This window comes from Pseudopipra pipra, chromosome 2, assembly GCF_036250125.1.
Source record: "Pseudopipra pipra isolate bDixPip1 chromosome 2, bDixPip1.hap1, whole genome shotgun sequence".
Lineage (NCBI taxonomy): Eukaryota > Metazoa > Chordata > Aves > Passeriformes > Pipridae > Pseudopipra > Pseudopipra pipra.
In genome coordinates, this window is record NC_087550.1 from 5,400,788 (window position 1) to 5,424,228 (window position 23,441).

At 38.9% G+C, this 23,441-nt stretch overlaps 1 protein-coding gene across 7 annotated transcripts in view; it reads right to left on the minus strand.

The window, feature by feature from the left end:
* Positions 1-23,441, minus strand: part of EPHA6 (EPH receptor A6) — a 446,467-nt gene that overhangs the window by 114,603 nt on the left and 308,423 nt on the right. For 3 of the 7 annotated variants that reach the window (XM_064643659.1, XM_064643655.1, XM_064643669.1), the window contains 3 exons: positions 14,115-14,277; positions 5,821-5,929; positions 1,732-1,802 (listed from right to left, as the gene is read on the minus strand). In XM_064643659.1, the coding sequence (XP_064499729.1) occupies positions 1,732-1,802; positions 5,821-5,929; positions 14,115-14,277 (343 nt within the window). Of the gene's footprint in view, positions 1-1,731; positions 1,803-5,820; positions 5,930-14,114; positions 14,278-14,701; positions 14,750-23,441 lie in introns of all 7 variants that reach the window. The other 4 variants (XM_064643657.1, XM_064643648.1, XR_010427681.1 and 1 more) reach the window with 2 other exon arrangements.

Genomic DNA, 23,441 nt, shown 5'->3' on the forward strand with positions numbered 1-23,441 from the left:
TCCTTTCCTCTAAGGATGAGTCCTGGAGCACTGTGCTGCTTTGTCCTCCTCTGGTCAGCTGGACCAACCAGAGAGCCAGGTGCAAGATGAGAACAAAAATATCCGAATCCATTTCCAAGGCTTTGATAATTCCTGCCTGTTTCCTTGGAGATGGCCGTGGCAAGAGTGGGATGGTGCCAGATGGCTTTGGAAGGCTCGGGCAAGCCATCATTTTCTGGCACTCCTGATATCCCTTGTGTTCCTGAGTATCACATGTTCAAGAACTTATCGTTGTTTCTCTTGGACTGTCTGGATGGAAATCCTTTTCAGGCTGCTGCCATGTGATGATTAAGTTCTGGAAAACTTTCAATCCATTAACAGAAGTTGATGTAAATAATGCATCAACTTATCGGGATAAAAGGAGGCTACTGCAGCTGGGTCCAGAGAATCCCTTTAAAAAGAATTCAGCATTTCTCAGCCATTCCTCTTATCACTTAATAGCTGAGTCTAAAGCAGTTCATTATCTGATGAGCTTCAGCCAGTCTGGGAGTGGTCACCCTTATGCTGGTCCTGGGAGCGATTGCACAGTCCCAGGTGTTGTTTCAGGTTGAGATGCTGGATCCCAAATCCATAGGCAGCCAGCAGCCAGGCAAAGGTTGCTGCATGAAGGATGTATTTATGCAGGTGCTGTTTAGTGTAAAGGAGGGAATATTGTTGGCAGTAGAGTCTTGGCTGCTGGGGTAAATCACAATAATTCCGCTTTATCCTTGGTTCTGTGGAGCACATACACGAGCAGAGATTTGCCCCCTCCAGTGTGATGCTGAGATAACTTGAAATGACTGAGAAGCCTCTGAGATGAAGCTTTGTGTCAACATGAAATACAGGTACCATTTACCCCAGCCTGAAAGACACTGAGTGAGGCTTTCTTTTAAATTCAGTCACAGACTCAGAGGCATAAATCAAACCCTCCTGCTGGAAGGCTTTTGTCCTCTTTCATTTCTGACCATGCTTGGAAACAAATGACTAACAAATATTTCTAGGAAGTATACTTTATGGGTAAATGTGCCCTTTTCCTTGACAGAAAGAGGCACTTGGCTAGATATAGTGGTGTCACCTGTAAAAAGATTTTACTTCTGGTGACTTAACTTCATGGTATTTCCAGGGGTGCTATCAAAATTATGAAAAAATAAAATTTTATACCCTTTGTATAACACCCTTGGAATAAAAAACCAAACTAGTAAGGCAACTAATTTAAACTAGGTAGCTAAACTAAACTATATAAACTAATGTACTGCCCGTGAGAGACTGGCAGGATTTTCTTTCACTGTACTGATCACTGAGTAGGAACATGAGGGAAGACAACCCATTCCACTTCTTATTTCTTGGGTGGCTGGAAGTGTAGATCCCTAAATCCAAAGAGAACTAGATACAAATAAGTCACATAGTCACCAAGAGAGGAACTTTGAGGCAGAAATTTAATGTCAAGAACAACTGAAACGTCACAGAAATATACATGAAAATCTGATTAAATATTAATAATTGGATGAAAAAACCCCATAATAACTAGAGTGAATTTAGTGAAATTGTTCAAGAGGACATACCCCCCCCCCCACCTTTGATGATGCAGACAGAAAGGAACTACTCAAACGACCAGATTAAAATAGCAGGGGAAAAAACTATCCAGGAAACAATGAACATTCTTCATTTAAAATGCAATATAGATATTATGTAACACAGTGTTGAACTACTTACAATGTCCATTTTGCAAATGAGCCCTTCTTTTCTCCTCAGATTTCATTTTGGCCTTTATGTACCACTGGCATCTTTCAAGAAAACAAGTGAGGTTTTAAATAAAATACTTGTCATGGATAAAATAAATGTACATTAAGTTTTATCTGCCCTTTTATGAAAACCAGAATCTTTGCATTTGGAATACACATTTAGTTATGAATCTAAAGAGGGAAATATGAAGAACTACAAATAGATTACATACAAAGAAAAACAGATCAGAGTTGAATTATTAACAGGAAAGTGACTACTTGAGTTTAAATTTCATTCAAAATTTTATTTCAAGTTTGACTCCTTCAAAGAATTCTGATACTTTAATAAATTATCACTTCCCTGCATTCCTGTTTGCATATGTAAGTTGGTGGTAATTAAACCTTATCCTATTAACTTTCATATACAGTGGGTGAAAAAAGCTCACATTTTCTTCCTAATTGAATAATAATGACTTCACTACATTTCATGAAAAAAGAAATATTTTTCTTCACATCAGGATCACTTTTTTTTTCTTTCTTTTTGCTGAGTGGCTCTGTGCAGTGTGAGCCAGGCACTGATTTATTATTTCTTCTGAGATAGAAAATATCATACAGGATAAGCATTAGGTTTTAGCATATGCCTCTATGATTGCTATAAAATCGCAAATCCTTGGCAAACAACCCAAAACTCAGTGGAAGTTCGTGAATTGTCAGCAACAACATCTGACAACGCAAGGGTATATGTTGGAGAAAACTGCCACATGGTAAGTTTTTGGGTTCCTGGTAATGAAATCTCCCCCAGCCTGAATGCTGCCAACCTGTTAATGCTGATTTAGAGGGTCACATGGTAGCAGCAACTGTCTCAGTCAAGAATAAACCAAAACATTTGACCTTGGTCTTAAAGCTCGCTCTCACCCACTGAACAGACTAAGAATTATTATTTAGAGGGAAACCTTTTGGTCTAAGGGCTGTTGAGGCACTGAACCCAGTGGAGAACAGCAGTGCCCGTGGACATGTTATTTAGTGTACAGACATACAGTTCCAAAATCAGCTTGGAAAAAAATGACTGTCCTCTCTATGTATATCACCAGCCTTATAAAATTAAATAAACATTAATTAAAGGCAGTATATCTACACAAACATGATGATATGAGAACCAGGTGAACCCCCCCACCTCATTTCAATGGTTAGTTTAAACTGCTGGAACACAGTAGGAACACTCACAGATTCATTCACTGCTACACAGGTAATGATGAATGGGCAGAAAATTCTGTACCCTTGTGGAGGGAAATGCAAACCAGTGGGTTCTCAGATTCTGTGTAAGCCTAGAGATTGGAAACCAGTCGCTGTGACCACTAAGGATGACAGAGCCATTTTTAGGACCTGAACAACTGGTCTGTAGGGTGCCAAGTGCCAGGAACACTAAATAGGAGTTCTTATACTTCAAGTGTCTGCCCAAGGGAACAGTCAAACAGAAAGACTTTAACCCTGTCCAGTCCTCCCAAGTGTGGCCCCAAAGTGTGACTACAGTGGCCAGTGATTGATCACCAGCAGAGGAGTCTCCTCATTCTCTGCTCGTGTTGGCTACAGAACAATCGGAGAGGAATAATTTCTGTAATGATAAGACTGAATCATACTGAGCTTTAACATCACATTTCCTGGAATTAAGCCAAGATCCCCTGTCCTGTGCCTCCAAGTCTCTGCTGCTTTCATTTTTCTCTCTAGGACTGACAGTCGTGCTTCCTGCTTGCTCTGGGTGGGTGATCACTCAGCAAAGTGCAGAGCCAGGTGCTCATTTAACCCAGCCTCTCCACTATGAATAGACTCATCAGCAGCCCGGAGACTCGACAGCTCATCAAATTGTTAATTCTAAACACTGGAGCAGAGCACATCTGTAGGGTACCAGTCGCATTTTTCATGCTGAAATTTGCCTCCAGTCCTAGAGTAAATTGAGTATTTATTCAAAATTTTCTTGCTCTGTCTTCTGTGGAATACACTCTTATCACTGCATTTAAGCAGCACTTCAAAATGAATTCGTATCTTACATAATTGAAATGGTCCCTTTGAGTAAGGCATTAGAAAGCTAAGAGAATCTCTGATATCCTTAATGCTGGCAAACAGGAGGAATAAACCAAAAGAAACCCATTTCCATATTTTTTTTTTCATTCCTGAGTTTAGTGATTTTTTTTTCTAAAGGAAGTGTTTGAGTTATGCTTCAGGATTTCACATTAGGATTCCACACAGTTATTTTCTCCAGAAGTTTGTCTAAATAATTCCTCTCTCTTCTGAAAGACCTTGCTGTTTGTCAGCTTCTGTAGTAATGGCAGGAATATTTACTTAGCTTCTAAGATTATTTAAGGTCACAGTATGTTCCAAGGTTAACTGCTCTCATCAAGTTCAACAGAAAGTTAGACTTAATTGGTTTTATTATTTAGCAGAAAGAACATTAATTCACATAATGGCAGCTACTGTGCTTGCTGAGGTATTGCAAATAAAACCTCTGGCCTACACTGATAGAACTTCACTTTCTTTTCAAGTTAGAAGTAATGCTATACCAACAAAACAGAAATATAATTACAAATTTAAAAGTGCCACACAGTCCATTAATATCTCTGATGACCATTATCACATTCAGAAGATTTAAGTGTAACATCTTTTCTGGCAGTGTAAACACTGTCCTAAACCAGGACAGTGGGAGTGCAGAATCCTTTCCTAACTCTGGATTTTTTCTGTCCCCAAGCCAGGTAAGAAGGAAACTCCATGGAGAATCCTACTCACATGGAGGCTCTTCCAGCATCTTTTTTTGTGTGTCTGAAGGAGTGAAAGGGAAAAAGGATAGAGGGGGTCAGAGCCCACACAAACTCCAAGGTCTCACAGAGGAGATGGGATCATAATCTCTTTGTCCTTTTAAATTTTGTTTTGCTTCCAGGTGGAAGCAGGTGAAGTCCTGAAATCACGCAGGAAACACCCAAGACTCAGTGAAAAAGGAAAAAAGGCACCCTGGAAGGAATTGTGCATGTGGGAATCTGAGCTCCAGCAAGGACTGGTGTTCCTACCTACATGTCTTTTTTAGCATGTCCAGTTAGAATTTGTGAGTTCCCTTAAAACCTTCACTGTGCAATTCAGCACGGCATCTGGCCACTCAAACCAAAATGCTTCCTCATCCAATTTGCATAATGTCGTTATTTGATCCTAATCAACACATCGACTGAAGAAAGGTGGACAAAGAGCACTGCATTGAAAGAATTGTAAGCACAAGAGTTGGCTAGTTACAAAAAAACCCACATGATCCAGACTGGTGAATTCCCCTGCCAGTGCAGCAGTACTGCTGCAACACAGATTTAATTGGGATATCTTCAATCTTAAAAAAAAAAAAAGCCAGAAAGCAATAAAACAGGACCTTTAGGAAACTATTTTCTGTTTGCCAGTGATACCACAAGCAGAAGAATCATTCTAGTGTTTCGGAGTATAGTATTCCTTAGTTTAATTTCTAATATAATTCCTGCTTTTTATCTTAAGAGATGTAGAAATGTGCATATAAAATAGGTCCATAATTTTGTATGGCTTGTCCTACAAATTTAATATAATGAAAGTAATAAAAAATGGTCCATTCAAGTGTATTTAGCAAGCTATATTGCCAATTCCAAGACATCAAAAATCCTAGGGTTGTACCCTCCAAAGCTTTGCAATTTACAGTTATGAGATTTTATAGAATATATTGTAGGAATTTTTTCTTTCTTTTTTTTTTTTTTTTCTTGTAATGTCAGAGCCTTGAAGGTGCAGCAGGTACAATGTGTTTTTAAATTTTCACTCTGGAGGCAAGAGGTCCAGAAACTTATTTTTAAAATATCCAAGCTATTTCCTGATTTCACATAGTTGCTTGTCTGCCCAAACTGAGTCTTTATGGAAAACAACACTCACGAGAGAACTGTGAGTACGACTCAAAGAAGGCATTCACCCCACTGTTTAATCTTTATTTCAGCACTGAAAAGGTGGTTTAATGATTTAACTATTATTCTTAAATTCTTAGTTTTAGATGGTTCCAATCCTGCCTAAATGAGAACGCTGTAGCTTTAATTACCTCCCAGTGATCAGGAAGAACAAAGTCAGGATGACCAGGAGAGTGAATCCACCAACAGCAGCAGTGGCAATGACAAGAATCTGCCCCTGCTCCGCAGCCATATCAGAAGCTGAAAGAGAAGCACAAAGGAAAAGGTTAATGCTCCACCACCCAGGGGTTTTGAAAGATGGGTGAAAACATTTCAGTGGTCAAAAGTTACAAATCGTTTATAACAGTTTCCCTTTGCTTAGCAAGGTCATCAGATGAGAATGTCTGTGAAGTGAGAAACCATAATCCATGTCCCAAGCAGAAGGAAGGGGAGAAGGTGTTTACAGGCTTTTAAAATGAGGAGTTGGCATTATCAGAAACTTGTAGTTGACTTAAGTTTGAATATGACAGGATTTTGGACACAAAACTGCATTTTCGTCTTTAGCTTTATTTATCTTAATCCTGCATCTAATTCAGATCTTCTCTCCATCCACCTGGCCCATGAAGTCATCAGCAGAACTGTGTATGTTAGAGATACTAAACCAGCTTCAGGAGGAAGCAAAGTAGAAAAAGAAAAATGTGGAGCTTCACAGACACTTCAGCATGCCTGGAGTTTATTTTTATTGACACAAAATGGATAGAGTTTTCCCACAATATGCTTTGGGGATTGCCAACACTGTAGCTGAAAAAAAATAAAATTAATTTTCTTATGCCTTGTGTTTTTCTCTCTGCTTTTTGTAGGATGTTTAGGAGTTAAAAAAGATCACCTGGTCTCCAGACACTTGCCTTTTTTATTAATGTATTGTGTATAATATTAAATTTTTACATTGACAAAGCACCTACTTACAGTGAGATTGGTCCTCACTGTCCAAGTACTACATGAGTAGAAAAAGAATTAGGCTTGTTTTTTATTCTATCTCCTGCCTTGTGACTTCAGAGTTTTATTTGTTGAACTCAGTTACACTTGAACATTTTCACCACATGACATTTACCCAATTCTTACTTTCTATTTCCATGGGAAATAAAACATTGTTTTGAAGGGAGAATAAGTAATTCTATTCAATGACCTCTGACAAGAGTAGTAAAAAAGAAAAGAAAATAATTTTTACTTTTTTCAGGAAAGCAACTTTGATATTTTAAACTTGCAAACTGTTCAATAAGCAAAATCTTCAGCTTTCTTTTGGCACCAGTTGATTACAGCTTAGGGAAGTCACCAAGGCTGCTGCCTAGAAATCTCAGCAGGCTATATTCTCTCACTTTGCAGTTGATGAAGCCCAATACAATGCACACATTGCATCCAAAGCCCCATAAAATGCTGTTTCCAAGAAAAACATTTGGCTTCTAAATAATATTTGTGTGAGTTTAGAAATTAGCAGTGTAAACTGGCTTTGTAATAGTAGTAAAGCGAATAAAAACAACAGTAGTTTATGTAAAATTTTCAGCAAAAAAGCAACTTGTTAAATTTCTGCCATTAGGTTTCTCTCCATATAATTTTATGGAATCATGCACAGGCAGTAAATTACAAGGCGCTCTGTATCTGTGGTCATAAGCTTTCTGTAGACAAGTTAAATATACACATTTTCCAATAAATGATGTAGCAAATACTCGCTGAATAGCTAATCTCCAAAATTATCTAGTGATGTTATGGGAGTTACAGTGTGCTGTATTATGTTCCACAGAGTCAGATTTAGTTGGAAAAATACAACATAACAAATATCATGCCCCACAAGTAACAAGGCAAATAATAACAGGCTCTCCAAATAAAAAGCTGAATATTTTCAGACTAGTGGGAGTCATGCTAAATGTTGCAAAGATTGTTACAGCCAGGCACGGCTGGCAGCTGTGAGTGGAGAAGGTTTCAGAGGAGTCTTTCTTGCCCATCTCTGCGATGGAAGTGGAGGAACAGCCTGCAGCTCTCTTTTTCTGTTTTTAATAGGAGAAAGATGGGTGAAAAACCAGTGAATTCAGCAGAGGAAAAGCAAACCACGAGCTCAGGAAAATTAGCTGCGGTTTCCTTCAACAGACATTCATTGCCAAGGTAACAACTCAGGGCCTTTCTTGGTGCAAATGTAGGGACCGACTCTGTGGTCCGAAGCAGCACCCTGCAGCTATGGAGATGGAGAAAGTCGTGTGCCCTGGATCATTTCTCCTGGATGGAGATGCTATTTCCTGGAGTTCTAGCTAAAACAGAATCCAATCTATCCATTTAATAATACATATTTTCTATCAGGAACCAAAGCCACAGTAATGAAGGGGAGAAATTCTAGCCTGGCTTTAGTTCTTTCCACCTCTAAGCAGTATGAATTTTAGCTGAGACTTAAGTACTTAACAAGTGACCATTCTGGTTCTTTTGCTTGTATTTTACTGTGTTGGCAGAGATGTCAGAGTCCAATACATTAGGATTTCTTTTTCTCAAGTAGCCAAATAACTATAAGGAGCTTTCAAATCTGAAACTTCCAGATGACCTTAATTTACTTGTCAGATAAAAAAGTCAAATGACAGACAAGTATAATTGGAAAATGTGGATTTCTTAAAAACTGACAGAGAGGCAGGTAAGGTAAAATGATGGAAATACTTATTTTTGCTTGAAGTGATCTTTCAATAAAATCAATAAAGGCACAGTGCAGTGAACACCACACATACAAGCACATGTGCATGCACATACACAGACTTATCACACGCAGGTAAAAGGTTCCATAAAACACTATTTAGGCAGTGAGAAGACAGTAATCAGGGACACTCAACATTTTTTTTTTCTTACAGCATTTTTCCATTCTAGATTAAATTCAGTGTGTCTCTCAATCTCTCTGTTCTTTTCTCATTTCTCCAGCCTTCTCTTAAGGTAAAGTTCAAGTTGTAAATACTAAGAGCTTTAATTGCTTCTGGTCTCCATGTTCTTGAATCTTTTTTGCAATTTCCTGTTTTTTCTTCCTTATTTTTCCTGTGCATATTGGTATATGACCCTGTGTTTCTCCTCAGAACTAGTTTGATTATTCAAGACAGAAAAACTCAGTTTAAAAACCAGTTATGATAGGTTGCAAAGTCAAGCAAGTTCCTGCAACCTTATTTCATGTCTTTGTGTGTACATATTAGACTACTGCATTTAATCACAGAAGCACACAGCATTTTTCTCCCAGAATCTCATTTTTAGACAACACTGTCAGTACTCATACAGCTAAAATCAATATTTTGTTGTCTCTATGCTGTCCAGTGCACAGTCTCATATCTGCCAACTCTGCACCGTCCAAATCCATCCAGTGCTGGATGATCAGTAGCTCTGTGAGCACAGGGATGAATGTGGCCGTACCATGTATGGGGCCATACTCCATTTGTTGAAGTTGATAGACAAGGGGGTGAGGAAGCACTGATGCAACAGGAATACATAAGCCAATAAATTCATTTTGACAGAAAACGTACTTTAAAAAATGAGTAGCCTAAGACAAGGAAAAGGGAGAATTTGTTACTTATCCCAGCGCATGATTCAATAGTATTCTGTAATGTTTGGGTGTCAAAATACTTCAAACACATTGTACCTGCAACTAATGTGATTAGTCAAAGTGATGACTTCATTTTAAAACTGCAGCATGTATATTACACATTATTAACCAGATAAACTCTTCACTTCCCTTAATCCTCCTGCTCAACTCGGGTTATATGCCTGAAATGACATTTAAAGTGTCTAACTGCATGGTTCCAGCTTCCTTGCTTGACAGCATGCCCAGATATTCCTCCTGCATCCAGCCTGGTGTCAGTTCTGTGCCTACAAGCTACTCTTGGCATCCATACCCTGTCTCAGCTCCTCTCTGGGTTCTTCATCTGAATGTGTGGAGGAGGAGCTGCACTTTCCCTCCTCACTGGGCTGAAGGGAAATATCCTAAAGCTTCTCCATTTCCTCACTGGGCAGACTGGAAGAAATGGTGGCAGACGTTTTAGTCATGGTACAAGAGGGTAACAGACAGAGAGAATCTTTTAGCTCTGCTCTTTCTTTTCTTTGAGCAAATTTCTCCACAATATTTTAAAAGTTTGTGTATTTGGTATAAAAGACCTGGAAGGCCTAATGACAGCTCACTCCTCTCTCTTAGCTACATCCTTTAGTTATTTCAACTTGACATCTATCAGGCAGCAGACCTTCCAGCAGACTTAAAGATAAAAAAGTGACAAGAAAGACAGCTAGACAGATAATAGTGAGTAGCTGTAAGATAGATAAGTGTGGATGGTGAGAACTGGAGCTCTAATAGACAGGAACTGTCTGTCAGATGGCTCTACAAGGCATTGTAAACAACAGTGCTTAAGAACAACAGATAAGTAAAACACAGTGTCTCATTAGGGTAACCTTTACATTTACAATGAGCTGATGGGCTCCAGTCAAAGGGGGAATGTGGGAAAGGGAGAAGGCAAAGGAAAGGTGATCTTAAAAAGGATGTTTAGGATGAAAAGACAGTGCTGTCACTAGCATAAGGATGTAAAACTTTTTGGTACATGTTCACTTGAAAAGCTTTCTTTCAAGTGTTTCCCCCAGCATTCACTTCCTGACCAGTGGAATAATGGAGAGCCTGTGCAAGCAGTTTGAGATCCGAACAAGGATGTCTCTCTTGTTTAGGAAATGCAGAGGAAAAGGAAAGTGAGGTCTCTGGGGCTTCTGGATACCTACAGTAGAGCAATCAGATAGACCAAACCCAAATGTGAAGAATAACTGAAAATATAAAACACAGTAAGGAAATACTTCAAGATTAAAATGAGACATCCAGTGCTGACTGATATTGATCAGTAGGACTAAGCAGACACGGAGAGAGATCCAACAAGACAGTTTCTAAATACGACATATGTGCCATCTGATTTGTTTGTTCCAACAAGAAATTAAATTTACTACTGTCAAAACATCAAGCATTCTAAAAAGCAAAAGCATAATCTCCATTTTTCATTGGTAATTCTCTCTATCAAGTCATGAATCAAAGGATGTGCTTAAACCAGTATTGGACCTTTACTGGAATCAATTATTCTGGACCCTTCTCTTGATCTTTGGAGTTCTGGAAAGAATGGAGCTCAAGGGTCTCAATCAAATCCAATGGCAAATCCAAAACAGCATGTTTTGAGGTTGAAAAGCTAAAGGATGTGAGAAAAGGGGGAAGAACGTGGGAATCTAGAAATAAAAGAAAGTCACCATCTGTGCTTATGGTAAGGAAGTTAAAGTTTCATCAAGATCAGGTTTTCAGGTCAATTGTTTTTTCATAGTCTTCAATTTTATAAAATACCTAATCAGGTATTCCCATAACATTTCTGAAATGTTTATTTTTTTATTGTTAATATGACTGACTTAAAGCATATGAAAATCTACCTTGCTTTTGGATTAAATATCATCATGTGTTTACAGTTATCACTCTGTTCAGCCCAAGCACTAGTCCTCATTACAAAATGCTAGTTTGTCCCTTAGGTCCCTTCTGGAACAAGCCAACCATTTTGCTTTCAGATTATTTTCTCCCAGTGATGGAAAGGCTGACATGGAAAATACGCTTGGTTTTAGAACAAGCCCTGCACAGGAGAGCTACAGCATGAAAACACTTCACTGCCTAACAGCTGTAAATTATTCAATATTTTACAAATTCCTCTAGGCACTGAGGTACTACAGTAAAAACTACCTCTCTAGAAAATAATAAAAAAAAAAGCATTGAACCATTTATTTAAAAAAAATTCCAACAAAACCAACAACAACAACAAAAAAGTCTTCCACAAAGAGCAAGTTAGAAGAGAGTGAAAAAAAAATAGAGAGGGCTACGGTTACAGATAAAAGCATATTTGCCCTAGGACAAATGGGGTTTTATTCTCAGAATGCATTTTCTTCTATGTTAGGAAGGACCAGAGCTTTTTTTGTGGTGATTCAGATAGTTGGTACTTCCGATAGATAAAAGTGAGGTTATACCTCAACTTACAGCCACAGCAGTGGTACCTGTGTGTGTCTGGAGTGTATTAAACCCTGCCACCTTTACTACAAGTGTTTTGCCCATAAGGTGCTGAAACAGAGGGACTAATAAAATGGTCAAAAGCAGTAGTTACTATGCTCTGTAAAGGTATTACATATCCCAGCAACCTCTTAGCTTTAAACAGGGGAAGAAATGCCTGACAGCATCCACTCATGCATCCCTGCTTCCTTGAAGAGAATTTTTCCGACTATTCTAGGTAACTGCATCTCCTATCACAAAGTACAAATTTTACTCTTTGGAAAGCTTCATTTATTTGTCTTTGCATCAAAGAGAAGAGTTCAACAACAACATGCTCCCCAAGCAGTGGCTGTCTCAGCCTGGGGGTCAATAAGCCAGGGTGTTTCCCCAAAAAAACATATCAGCATTATTAACTAACTTTTGTCATTACTGCTGCAGAGTTGGTCTTCTTTCTCCCTCATGCATCACCATTAATAATCACACCAAAATGTCTTAGTTTTCCCACTAATGATGTATCTAATTTTATCCTATATAACTGAACTGACACAGATAGTGTTTCACCCAGTAAATGGGAGAAGGCACGACAGCACTGTCCTGCCAAGGACAGAATGTTTTAGGACATTGATATACACATCTCATAGCTGATGAGCCAATAATTTTTTATAACTAGTCTGTTAATTTTAAGTTTTCTTAAATGCTCATTTTGAATTCGTCTCTTTCTCATTATCTACCCACAAATTATGTCAATATTCAAACAGGGTAAATGGAATAACCTTGGATGTTTACCTACAACTCGTCCTGGAATTCTTCTCTTCTGTAACATGTACAATTAGCAGAGAGCTGAAGGATGTTACAAGCTAATGCCAATTGAGAATGATTTTTTTATGAGATTGTTGGTTGATAAATTTTCTGTCAACAGCACAGACTTTTAAAAGATTCTATTTTTCCAATCTTTTAATGAAAATATTAGCTTTAAATTAATTAAAATCTGGCTAACCGAAAGTCCACAAAAATTAATTGCAAAAGTAACTTGTTTCTAATTTTAACCAAGTAACTTGTTCCTAATTGGTAGAGATTGAGGGAGCTGCAGTAGTCCGCTCTGGTCTAATATTATTTGGTATCTTTCAGAATAATTGAGAAGAATGTATATTAAAAAATCACAAAACTTTCAGCTGAGCCCAAGAGCCAGTTGTACTAGTGAATTGAGAAGGAGAGATGGGGCTGGGATAGAGTGAGTGGACTCCCACTCCCAGGAGATATTTCTATCAGCAGTACCAAGGAGAGAAATGCCACTGGAACCACAGTCTTCCTGATTCAGATGAGCAAGTGACATTTTCACAAACACAACTAGACTCATAGAAGTTTAAATATTGCTTAATTTTTATATCAATTATATCCCTGGGTGCCCAACACCAGATATTTGTTGCATCAAGATCTACTGAAATTCTTGAAAGCACACAAGTGCTCAACTCCTTTTCAAACCAATTGGCTTAAGTACCCAAAAAATTTTAAGAAGTGCAATTAGGCATTAAGCACTTGGAAATCTATCCCAGATTGATTTTTGAAACAGAAGTTAAGAAGAAGTGAAATTGGAACACAAATCCCTGGGTGCTCTTGGAAGCACTTATTTAGTTTTGAATGTGTATTTTAGCTTAAGCAACTTGAATTCCAAAACACTAATGAAAAACATGGTATACATAATTGTTTAATTAAAGTAATTTAATTAATGAGTGTTTTAGTGTTGTATCTACTACACTAATTTTACCTCAAATACATGTAAATACCTTGTTTTTGATTTCTTTGAATATGCAGGATGATAAATGACTTAAATATAAAATTATCTAATGCATGAACATCACACATCAAGCCTTTTTGCAAATTCTGAAGGAACATGTAGGCTTCTTGCTTCTTACTGGCAAATTACTGGTTGATGGACATGCATATAAAAATTTTCATTTTTTTTAATTTGTAGAGTCTGAGAGCAGTAAAAACTGCAGAGGAAAGAGTCCATCACTGTTGTGCGATCTTGCATGAGGCTGCTGGATTTAGTAAAGCCTGACTAAGGGTATTTCTAGATGTCAAAAGGAAGGCCTGCTATAAGGAAAGAAATGATCACAGAATCCTAGAATACCTCAGGTTGAAGGGACCCATAAGGAAATTTTATGGAAGAGAACATTCCTTCAGCTGCAGCATTGGGCTAAAATTTCTGTTTTTTCTTATAAATCCGGAAGTGTGAGTCTGAGGCCTACTTGTTTTTTGTCACACAGCAGTGGTCATTTTGTGATAAGCAAATGGTGTGGGTTCAGCCATTCAAACTCCCAATGTCTCACTGTTTTAGAATTAGATGCTACTTCTATTGTATTTATTTTTTTTCCCTTCAGTGAAACTTACTTTCATCTCCAGTTTCAAATTCAAACTTCTGGCTATAGCCGCTGTATCCTGCTGCCGTCCTGACTCTGATATGAAATATATACTTGGTGGCTGGCTTGAGACCTGTGATGATAACACTTGGAGCCTTGGACCTTGTGGAGGAATAGCTGAGCTGCTCATGCTCCTGAGGGACAAAAGAGGGAAGAAATGATATCAAGTTGAGTTGAACAAACTTTGCAAAAATGATATAACAGAACTGAAGCTCCATATTCTTCTCATGAGTGTAAAATGTGTCTATAAAAGGAGGTGCAGGTATGTATTTGCATACTTTGATTCTGTGCTACAGTCATAATGCATGATATGGCCTTGACTTTCACATTTCAGTTTTTTTTCTTTAATCCTGCATATTGACACATCTCTGTGACTTGGGTTAGTAATTACACCGTAGTCAAACCAATATGGAATTAGTACAAGACTACATTCACAGAAAAAATGGCAACTAGAATGGCAGCTAATTATTTCTGCACAATGGACAAAACTAGGAGGTCAGGAAATACTAGTAAGCTGTAAAGTAAAGACGTGGGAGTATTCAAATACCCGCTACTCACTTCTACCCGCAGGTAGTGCCAAAATGCCGGCGCTATCCGTGGGTAGACCTGTGGGTAAAAGAAAATAAAAATTAACTTTTTCTTTAAAGCCTGTAAAGTTCTAGCACAGCTCAACTGCTTCACTGTTGCTGAACTAAATTTCTCTTTCCAGGTAGCTGTAGGGTAGTTGGACATGAAATTCACTTTCAAGCTCTGTAAGGAGGAACACTCTCTCCAAAGTCCCCTGTTAATCTCCTAGCAGTTGATCCTGGGCAGCTGCTGAGAATTCCTGACTCTCACAGAGATCACTGAGAATTATGGTGTGCAGAGATCCTTGGGAATTACCAGTGCAGACCAGCTGCTGCAGTACAGAGAGACCAGCCACATTGATTGCTGGGCAAAAACTAAGAGCTGCTTTGTTAGACAGGTTGCTGACGATGTTTTTATACGAGGGAAGACTGACTGACTTGGAAGGAGAACATTTGTTCCCTGTCATTAGTTACTGTCACTTGATAAATCAGTAATCTGTAATATTTTATGTGCTGCCTTAAGGCCAGCTTTACTTCAGTGGAGCAGGATTTGTCTCCAAACTGACAAACGAGCAGAAATGTCCTTGGCATATGCTTAACAATCCAACTGTGACACACATAGTGCACCATATACATTTATTATACCATGCAGCAGTATTAGAGTATGTATAAGTTATTCAAAGGGTAATTCCAACCCACTAAGAAGGAAACAATCTGGTTCACAGAAGAGATATAACCAGGAGAAGAATAGGTTACAGTTGGATTCTGTTGGACTCTTAACCTCTTGTGAGAAACTTTCACATACAAACTTTGTGTATAAAACAAACAGTTCTATATAAAACATGCTGAGTTGACTTCAGTCATGTGTAAGAAAGTCACATTAGCACAGGGCAGAAGGTATATCCCTATTCCCCCACTAGGCCTACAAGGAGATGGCTGGGAAAACCAGATTAAAAAACAAACACACAAAAGAAACTTAATGATTCTGTTAAGTGAAGGAGCAGAAGGAAGGCAACAATGACCAATATATAAAATAATTGCATTCAGTGTTCACTTCAAGCAGTGGAAATAATTTGAAAAACTGTAGTAAGAGGAAGTGTTGATTTGTTCTACAGGCTCTTACCAAATTTTGAAGCTGTGAGGAGCATGTATTTAAATTGAAATAATAAGGTACAGTGTACATGTAATCTTATGGATAGAGACTATAATTGATACTATTAACTAAAATTAACTACTTCTTTGATTATCAGATTTCTCCCAATTCCTTGAAATCCTATAAGTTCACTTTGAAAAAATTAGTGGATTTTAGACATACTTTTTTTAGGCATTTCAGAAAATATCTATTTTCTTCTGACAGAAAGCCTACTTGTTAGAGTGATAGATTTTTTTTTGTGTGTGATTAAGCCTACTTCAACTCGAAAAATATCACGTATGTGAGCAAAAAAAAGGTGTAATAGGTTAATACTCAGATTTTTAAGGAAATAGAGAGCAATTTCCATACTAATTCATGGACATTTCACAAACATTCAGTGTGTCATGAACAACTAATTTCTATTCCACAGCCTGGTTATATGTGCAAATTCCAGGGACTTCCATGTATAGAGGGGACATATAACTTAACATGGAACTTGGCAAGGATATGCAAACTTGGAGAACACAAGGTTTGAGCTTATTTAGTAATGAAGCTGCTGACCATAGTGTGTACATTCCTGCCCAAAGAGACTAAGTCTTTTAAGACAAGTTATCTACCAGCTCAAAGTTAATCTAAGAATTAGACAAAAAAAATGACCTGTCATGGCCCACAGATGTGCAGAGACTTTACACTCTGGAATGCTCTGGAAATTTTTAGTTAGACTGTAAGCTACAGAACAGACCAGAGGCTAAGGGATTTCACTGTACCATGTAATAGTTGCTTTTTCCCCCCCCCAGACTATCTTACTGCCTGAAATCAAGTTCTAAGCATTTAACAACGTACTGTTTTTTTCTGACCTGCTGGAGAGATTGCAGAAAAAATTTCGTGGAACTGTAAAAAGACAAGGGGTCCTTAAGAGGAGGATGGAAATGGAAATTTTGTCAAAAAATTGGTGGCGATTCCCCAAGATACAAGGACAAGATTTTCTCCTTGAAGTCTGTTAGAACAAGGCCAGTGGCAGCAAAGAACTGAGAATGACTTCTGAAAAAAACCAATCTGAGCTATATCTGTTCTATGTTATTATAGGCTAATTACTGCTTGTGTAAAACATAGCATTTGGGATACAGGGGCTCTGTAATCAGGGGTGTGGACAGATAGTCATCAAGTATAATTCATTATTTGTTGTTAGTAAAAGGCAATTAGTGTGACAAGGGTATGATGGTAACATTTAATCAACAAAATGGGTCCCTCTGTGACTAACAGCAACCTCCTGAGGGGCAACCACCTCTGCCTGTCCCTTCTGGGCAGTGGGTATTTTAGTTACCTCTGAGGGCTGTCTGGCTTGTTTCTGCCTCACCATCTCCCTGGGGGTGCCAGCAGGAGGCCCTGAAGGGTCCCTTCTTCATGCCCTTTCTCCTTTCTGCAGCCTCTTATGCCATCCATCCCACAGGAAAACAATGTCTAGGAGTACACAGTCTTAAAATAGTGCTATCATATGGGAAAGGGGGTAGGATTTGGTATTCCATGTGAAACAGTAGCAAGAGAACCTGTCACCTTGGGGTGCTTGAGAAGAACAAGCTTCAGGAGTGTGTACCTGAGGAACAAGTTTCTCATATTTAAGACAAAATGATTCATAGCTGGAGACTTCATATGGCTGGAATGTTTTGCACAAAGAATTTTTGGACTGGATTCATACACGAGACAATTCTCCAAAGAGTGGATGCTTTGCCATTATTCTATTCTCCTGACAGTGACAAGATCTGCAGCCCACCTGGAAAGCCAAAGCTTTCCGCAGAGAGATACAATTTGAGGTCGATGGGGGTGGCTCTCAAGGTCGGCCACTCCTTCTGCCGTGTTCTTTTGCAGGAAGGCTAAAGGCAATTTCAAACTAAAAAAAATACAATTCTAGTCTGCAGAGAAATGTGGGATGCTTTGTTTTATTCTTGCTACAGATCACGTGCCCTACTTTAGCAGGGATTCTCGGTTCAAAAAGTGAATTTTAAACTGAAGGACTTAGATTTACTTCCTGGATGTTAGTGCCTGCTTCTCCCAGACCTCGCTTTTATGTTGTGGCAAAATGTAGATATATATCAACCCAATTACTATACACCCTATTTTCCATCAAAAGGAAGCTTTGAGTGCTAGAAGGAGCCACAGTATGGTCTGTGATAGATCTCTGACCTGAACAGTGACAGGACCAGAATCAGTGGGACTATATTTATTCAGTATTTCTTGAAAACTACAGAGGACTACTAAAAATCTGCAAAATAAAATAAAAGTTTCACTGATATGGCTGTATTTCCCATGATACATAGGGAGTGAGAGAACTGTTGGCCACTATATATGGCTCAGTGTTCATATAAAAGAGAGGGCACAAGAAACGCTCTGACCCTTTACAGTAGTATCAGAGCAGCATTTGTGATCTTAAGATGGCACAGGACTCACAAGGAGCAGTTCTGAGAACACAGTGGCCAAGGGGTCAAACATAAATTGAAGTTAAATATAATATAGAACTACAGACAGAATCTGATATGAGGAAATTCATTAGATCTCTTCCATGGCCTACTGCAAAATTATCTTGGTGAAAATCTGTAATTAAAACATAAATATAATCCAAATGCAAGTGATGCCAATGTTATCACACAATGTAATACTGAGTCTGTGACTAGATATCCAAGTTCAACAGGATTATAGTATGAACTTTGAAAATGTTATCTCTATTTCTAAGGAAATTGTATTTTTCTTATTGTTTGGGTGATTCTTCTTGTCAATGGATTCAGTTTTGATTATAAGAGACAGTGTTGATCTGTCATGAACAGGAATACCTTTCAGAATGAAACTCTTTCCTGCAGCCACCTCTGTGTGAGTCTCTGAATCTGGATCTCTCCTAATTTTATACTTGGCTTTATAGTCAAGGTATTTTTTTCATATCTCAAGGAACAGACTGAGTGAATGGAAGTTACAATGGTGCCAATGGACTAAGACTAGACAGCCTAATTTAATTGAGTACCAGGAACAGAGGATAAAAGTTAATGAAAAGCTTTCTGCTTTTGCAATGCACCAGAGTAGCTGGATCTGTCCCATCAACATACGCTGTGATGAAATGTTTCCACTCTATAACACCACGAGATTAAATTGTAGTTCTTCACTCAGTGAAAGTAGCTACTTTATTAATGTCATATTCATTCAATACCCAGATGTTCTATTATTGTGATTATTCTCACCATTTTTCTCATGTACTCCAAAGAAAGGGGTTTCCCTCTGATAACATTAGCCCTTGAAAACAAACAGATACGTTTTCACATGCCATACCTGTGTGAACATGTTGAACCTTCCCCCCCCTTACTACAGTGGGAAAAAGCACAGAAATGAAGACTTTGTGCACACATGTAAAATATTGATAAAGACTAAACAAAACGTGATGACGTTTTATCAGTTGAGACTCACACGGCAAGAAAAGAGATTACACTCTGATGTTATAGATGAGAAAAAGTATATATAACTGAAATCTCTAGTGCAAAAAAAGTAATAGAAATAAAAGCTGAAATGCAGAATTTTGCTTATAGTGCTCAAATAACCTTAAGAAGATTGACCTTACCGGTAAAGCACTGATAGAAAATCCAGGTACTTTCAGGTGTACAAGATTTGTTAATATTTGAATGGGAAAGAGAAACATGGCTTTTATCAAAACACTATCAATCCTTACTTTAGCAGCTGAAAAAGAAACCCAAATTTTCTGTCCTTTAGAATATATAATGGGAGCTCCAGGAATTGCCATTCTCTTGCAATACACTCCAAGTCTGGCTAATTTTCTGAATGACAGTCAAGATATTCGGTTCACTGAGTAACTGAAAAGTCTTAAACTGACACTAGGGAAAGAGTCTCCAAAGGGTTCCACCAGCTGAAAACAGGCTTAGTGTGTACCTACAACTTCCAAATGTATGTGTGCAGAAAGAATCTAGGGAGACTAACTGAGTCTACTATCAACTGCTTGCAAATACATAGAATCATAGAATAGAATCATAGAATCAGTCAGGTTGGAAAGGACCTCTGAGATCATCAAGTCCAACCCTTGGTCCACTACCACCATGGTTCTCAGACCATGGCACTGATGCCACATCCAGTCTCATCTTAGAAACCTCCAGGGATGGAGAATCCACCACTTCCCTGGGCAGCCCATTCCAGTGTCTGAACACCCTCTCTGTAAAGAATTTCTTCCCAATACCCAACCTAAACCTCCCCTGGCAGAGCTTAGGACCAAGCCCTCTTGTCCTACTGCTGGTTGCCTGGGAGAAGAGACCAACCTCCACCTGGCTACACCCTCCTGGCAAGGAGTTGTAGAGAGTGAGGAGGTCTCCCCTGAGCCTCCTCTTCTCCAGGCTGAACAGCCCCAGCTCCCTCAGCCTCTCCTCACAGCACTTGTGCTCCAGTCCCTTCACCAGCCTCGTTGCTCTTCTCTGGACCTGCTCCAGCACCTCAATATCCTCCCTGAACTGAGGGGCCCAGAACCGGACACAGCACTCAAGGGGTGGCCTCACCAACATTCAGTACAGGGGCAGAATCACTTCCCTGGTCCTGCTGCCACACTGTTCCTGATCCAGGTCAGGATCCATTGGCCTTCTTGGCCACCTGGGCACACTCTGGCTCATGTTCAGCTTCCTGTCAATCCAAACTCCCAGGTCCCTTCCTACCTGGCTGCTTTCCAGCCACTCTGTCCCCAGCCTGTAGTGCTGCAGGGGGTTGTTGTGGCCAAAGTGCAGGACCCGGCACTTGGCCTTGTTGAACCTCATCCCGTTGGAATCAGCCCAACTCTCCAGCCTGTCCAGGTCCCTTTGCAGAGCCCTCCTGCCTTCCAGCAGATCAACACTCCCCCCCAGCTTGGTGTCATCTGCAAATTTGCTAATGGTGGACTCAGTGCCCTCATCCAGATCATCAGTAAAGACATTAAACAGGACTGGGCCCAACACTGATCCCTGGGGGACACCACTAGTAACCGGATCCCAACTGGATGCAGCCCCATACCCCACCACTCTCTGGGCCTGGCCATCAGCCAGTTCCTGACCCAGCACAGGGTGCCCCTGTCCAAGCCATGGGCTGCAGCTTTTTCAGGAGAATGCTGTGGGAGATGGTGTCAAAGGCTTCGCTGAAGTCCAAGTAGACTTCATCCACAGCCTTCCCCTCATCCACCAGGCAGGTCACCTGCTCATAAAAGGAGATCAGGTTGGTCAGACAGGACCTGCCCTTCCTAAACCCGTGCTGGCTGGGTCTGATCCCTTGTCCATCCTACAGATGCTGTGGGACTGCACTTAGGATGATCTGCTCCATAACCTTGCCAGGCACTGAGGTAATTTTTCAGTTTATATCTATTGTCCTCCAACATGAAAATTCTATACTTAAGCCATATGATCCTCCTGCTTGGCCTCTTCAGAGCATTATTATTTAACAGAAAGAAATACTAATAGAGATTAAATCCATATACCAAGGGACGAGGTCTTTATCCTGTACACTATAGCACAATGTCAAAGCTGAATAAGTACCACATTAAAGTAAAGAAGATTTGGAGTTTCATGATTCTCACACTATAAAAGTTTAAATAAAAGCACCAATAATAATTATTTTTTTTATGAGACCATTTGGTCACATCTTCCCTCTTTCTTAGATATAGCAGTTTGAAGGATATACACAATGTGACCTACAGAGGAAGGTTCATTCTTTTGAAGGAATGACCACAATTCTAAAGATAGCAATTTTTATTAATCAAAGCTCTAGTCCATTGTGAAATGAAATCTTTAAATTCTTCCTTACTTTTCCCATGGAATCAGCTATGATGGCACTCCATAGTTGCTTGAACTTTAATGCTGTGATACACATTAGAATAAAACAGTAGTTATTTCCTAGGTATAGTAAATATGTGATTGATCAGTTCAAATAGAATCTAGTAAAGACAAATAAAAGCTAACTGTGGAGTTTGTACCAACTGTCTATGATCTCCATAAAAAGAGAGCCCCCCCATCTCTAATTTATGGATATTGCCTCTTATTTATACTGCCTATATTCCTGTCTCAACTAATTCTCAAAAAGTATTTTCTTTCTTTGCAATAAAATATTTTCATAATATGCGTTCTGAATTCCTGTTGCCTCATCACACCTGTTTCTCATCTTACACAGATTGTAGTAGATGAGGAGTAATTACACTCAAATCATCAAAATTAACTACACCTATAGTTAATTTTATTAATCCAAAGTCCATCTTTGAGAGCTTCTTTATATTCATTAATTTTATGCTTGATTTTCTCTTTGAGGTGTATTTTGACTTGCTGTCAAATTAACAGGAATTCTGGTGGTAATATTTGAAAAATATTAGAGAAAAGACTCATATGTTCAAAAAAGTGCTTCTAACATTAATTACTATCTGGTTACAATCTGATCAGCAGGATTAGATAAATTCTGATTGTAATATAGAGTGATAAGAAAAATTACAATAATAGAACTAATAGTAAAAGGTACCATTCATATTTTTTAAATAAACCTGCTTCCTAAAAACCTTGTACCTTTCGTTGCCAGCTGAACAAAAAACTTAAAGTAAATTTAGAAAAGTGAGTACAAAGATCTGAAGAGTGGCCTGAACTAAGTTGAAAACTCTGACATAAAAAAATAGAGCCACAGAGAAAATTGCCAATGGCTCTAGTATTTGCTTCAGAGAAGAAACCTGCAGCACTTAAAGGTATCAGCCACTTCAGGTTGTAATCTTTTCCCTTCCCTTCTTGACCTCCCTTGTGATTAATCTGAGATGTAACAGTTTGGGAAGCTGAAATACTAAAGTGTGCTTTACCTGTTTGGCCATTCAATATTTTATGTTTTGATTGCCTGTCAGTCAGCTCATCACTTTCTCCCTATATGAAGCGAAGCTGTTAACAAGGAAAGGACCAGAACCAATAATAAGATAACCAGTCATAAAGAAAATATAGAAAGGTCAAAACCCAGACAAACTTCATTTTAATTGGATTATACACTCGGAAAGGCAGAAATGAGTTGATGTGAGGTGAACCATGAAAAGAAGAAAATTAAATGAGGAGAGATGAGGGCAGGGAGATTCTAAAACAGTGTTAAAATTCTCAGCAGCACAAGGAGGTGAGGGGTGGGCAGAGTAAGAGCTGTGGTTAACGTGGTGGGCTAAATGGGACTGCCAGGTGTGAAGGCATCAGATAGGACACTGCTTATTGTAAAGACAAAGAGATTAAATTGAAAAGAATAAACATAAGTCTATGCCTTAAGCTAGTGATGGAACAGGGTGCCATTCAGCATATAATAAAGGGAGCTGGCAAACATGGCTTGAATTGTCAGATAAGCACAGATATTAAATTCCATTTTTCTGTCAGTTATGAGCTGCTCTGATAACGCTTGTTTCCTAATTAAAAAATATTTACCAGTGTAAACTTCTGCACCAGGATCTCCAGGAGTCTTTCCAAATTGAGCATATATGCCAGCCTCTCCAGCTGCCTCAAAGATTATTCTTATTTTTGTTCTCATTTCAATTTTCTTTTCCCCTGCACTGTCTTTTCCACTTGGAAAGAAGCAGGAAGCTACTGCAAGCATGAAC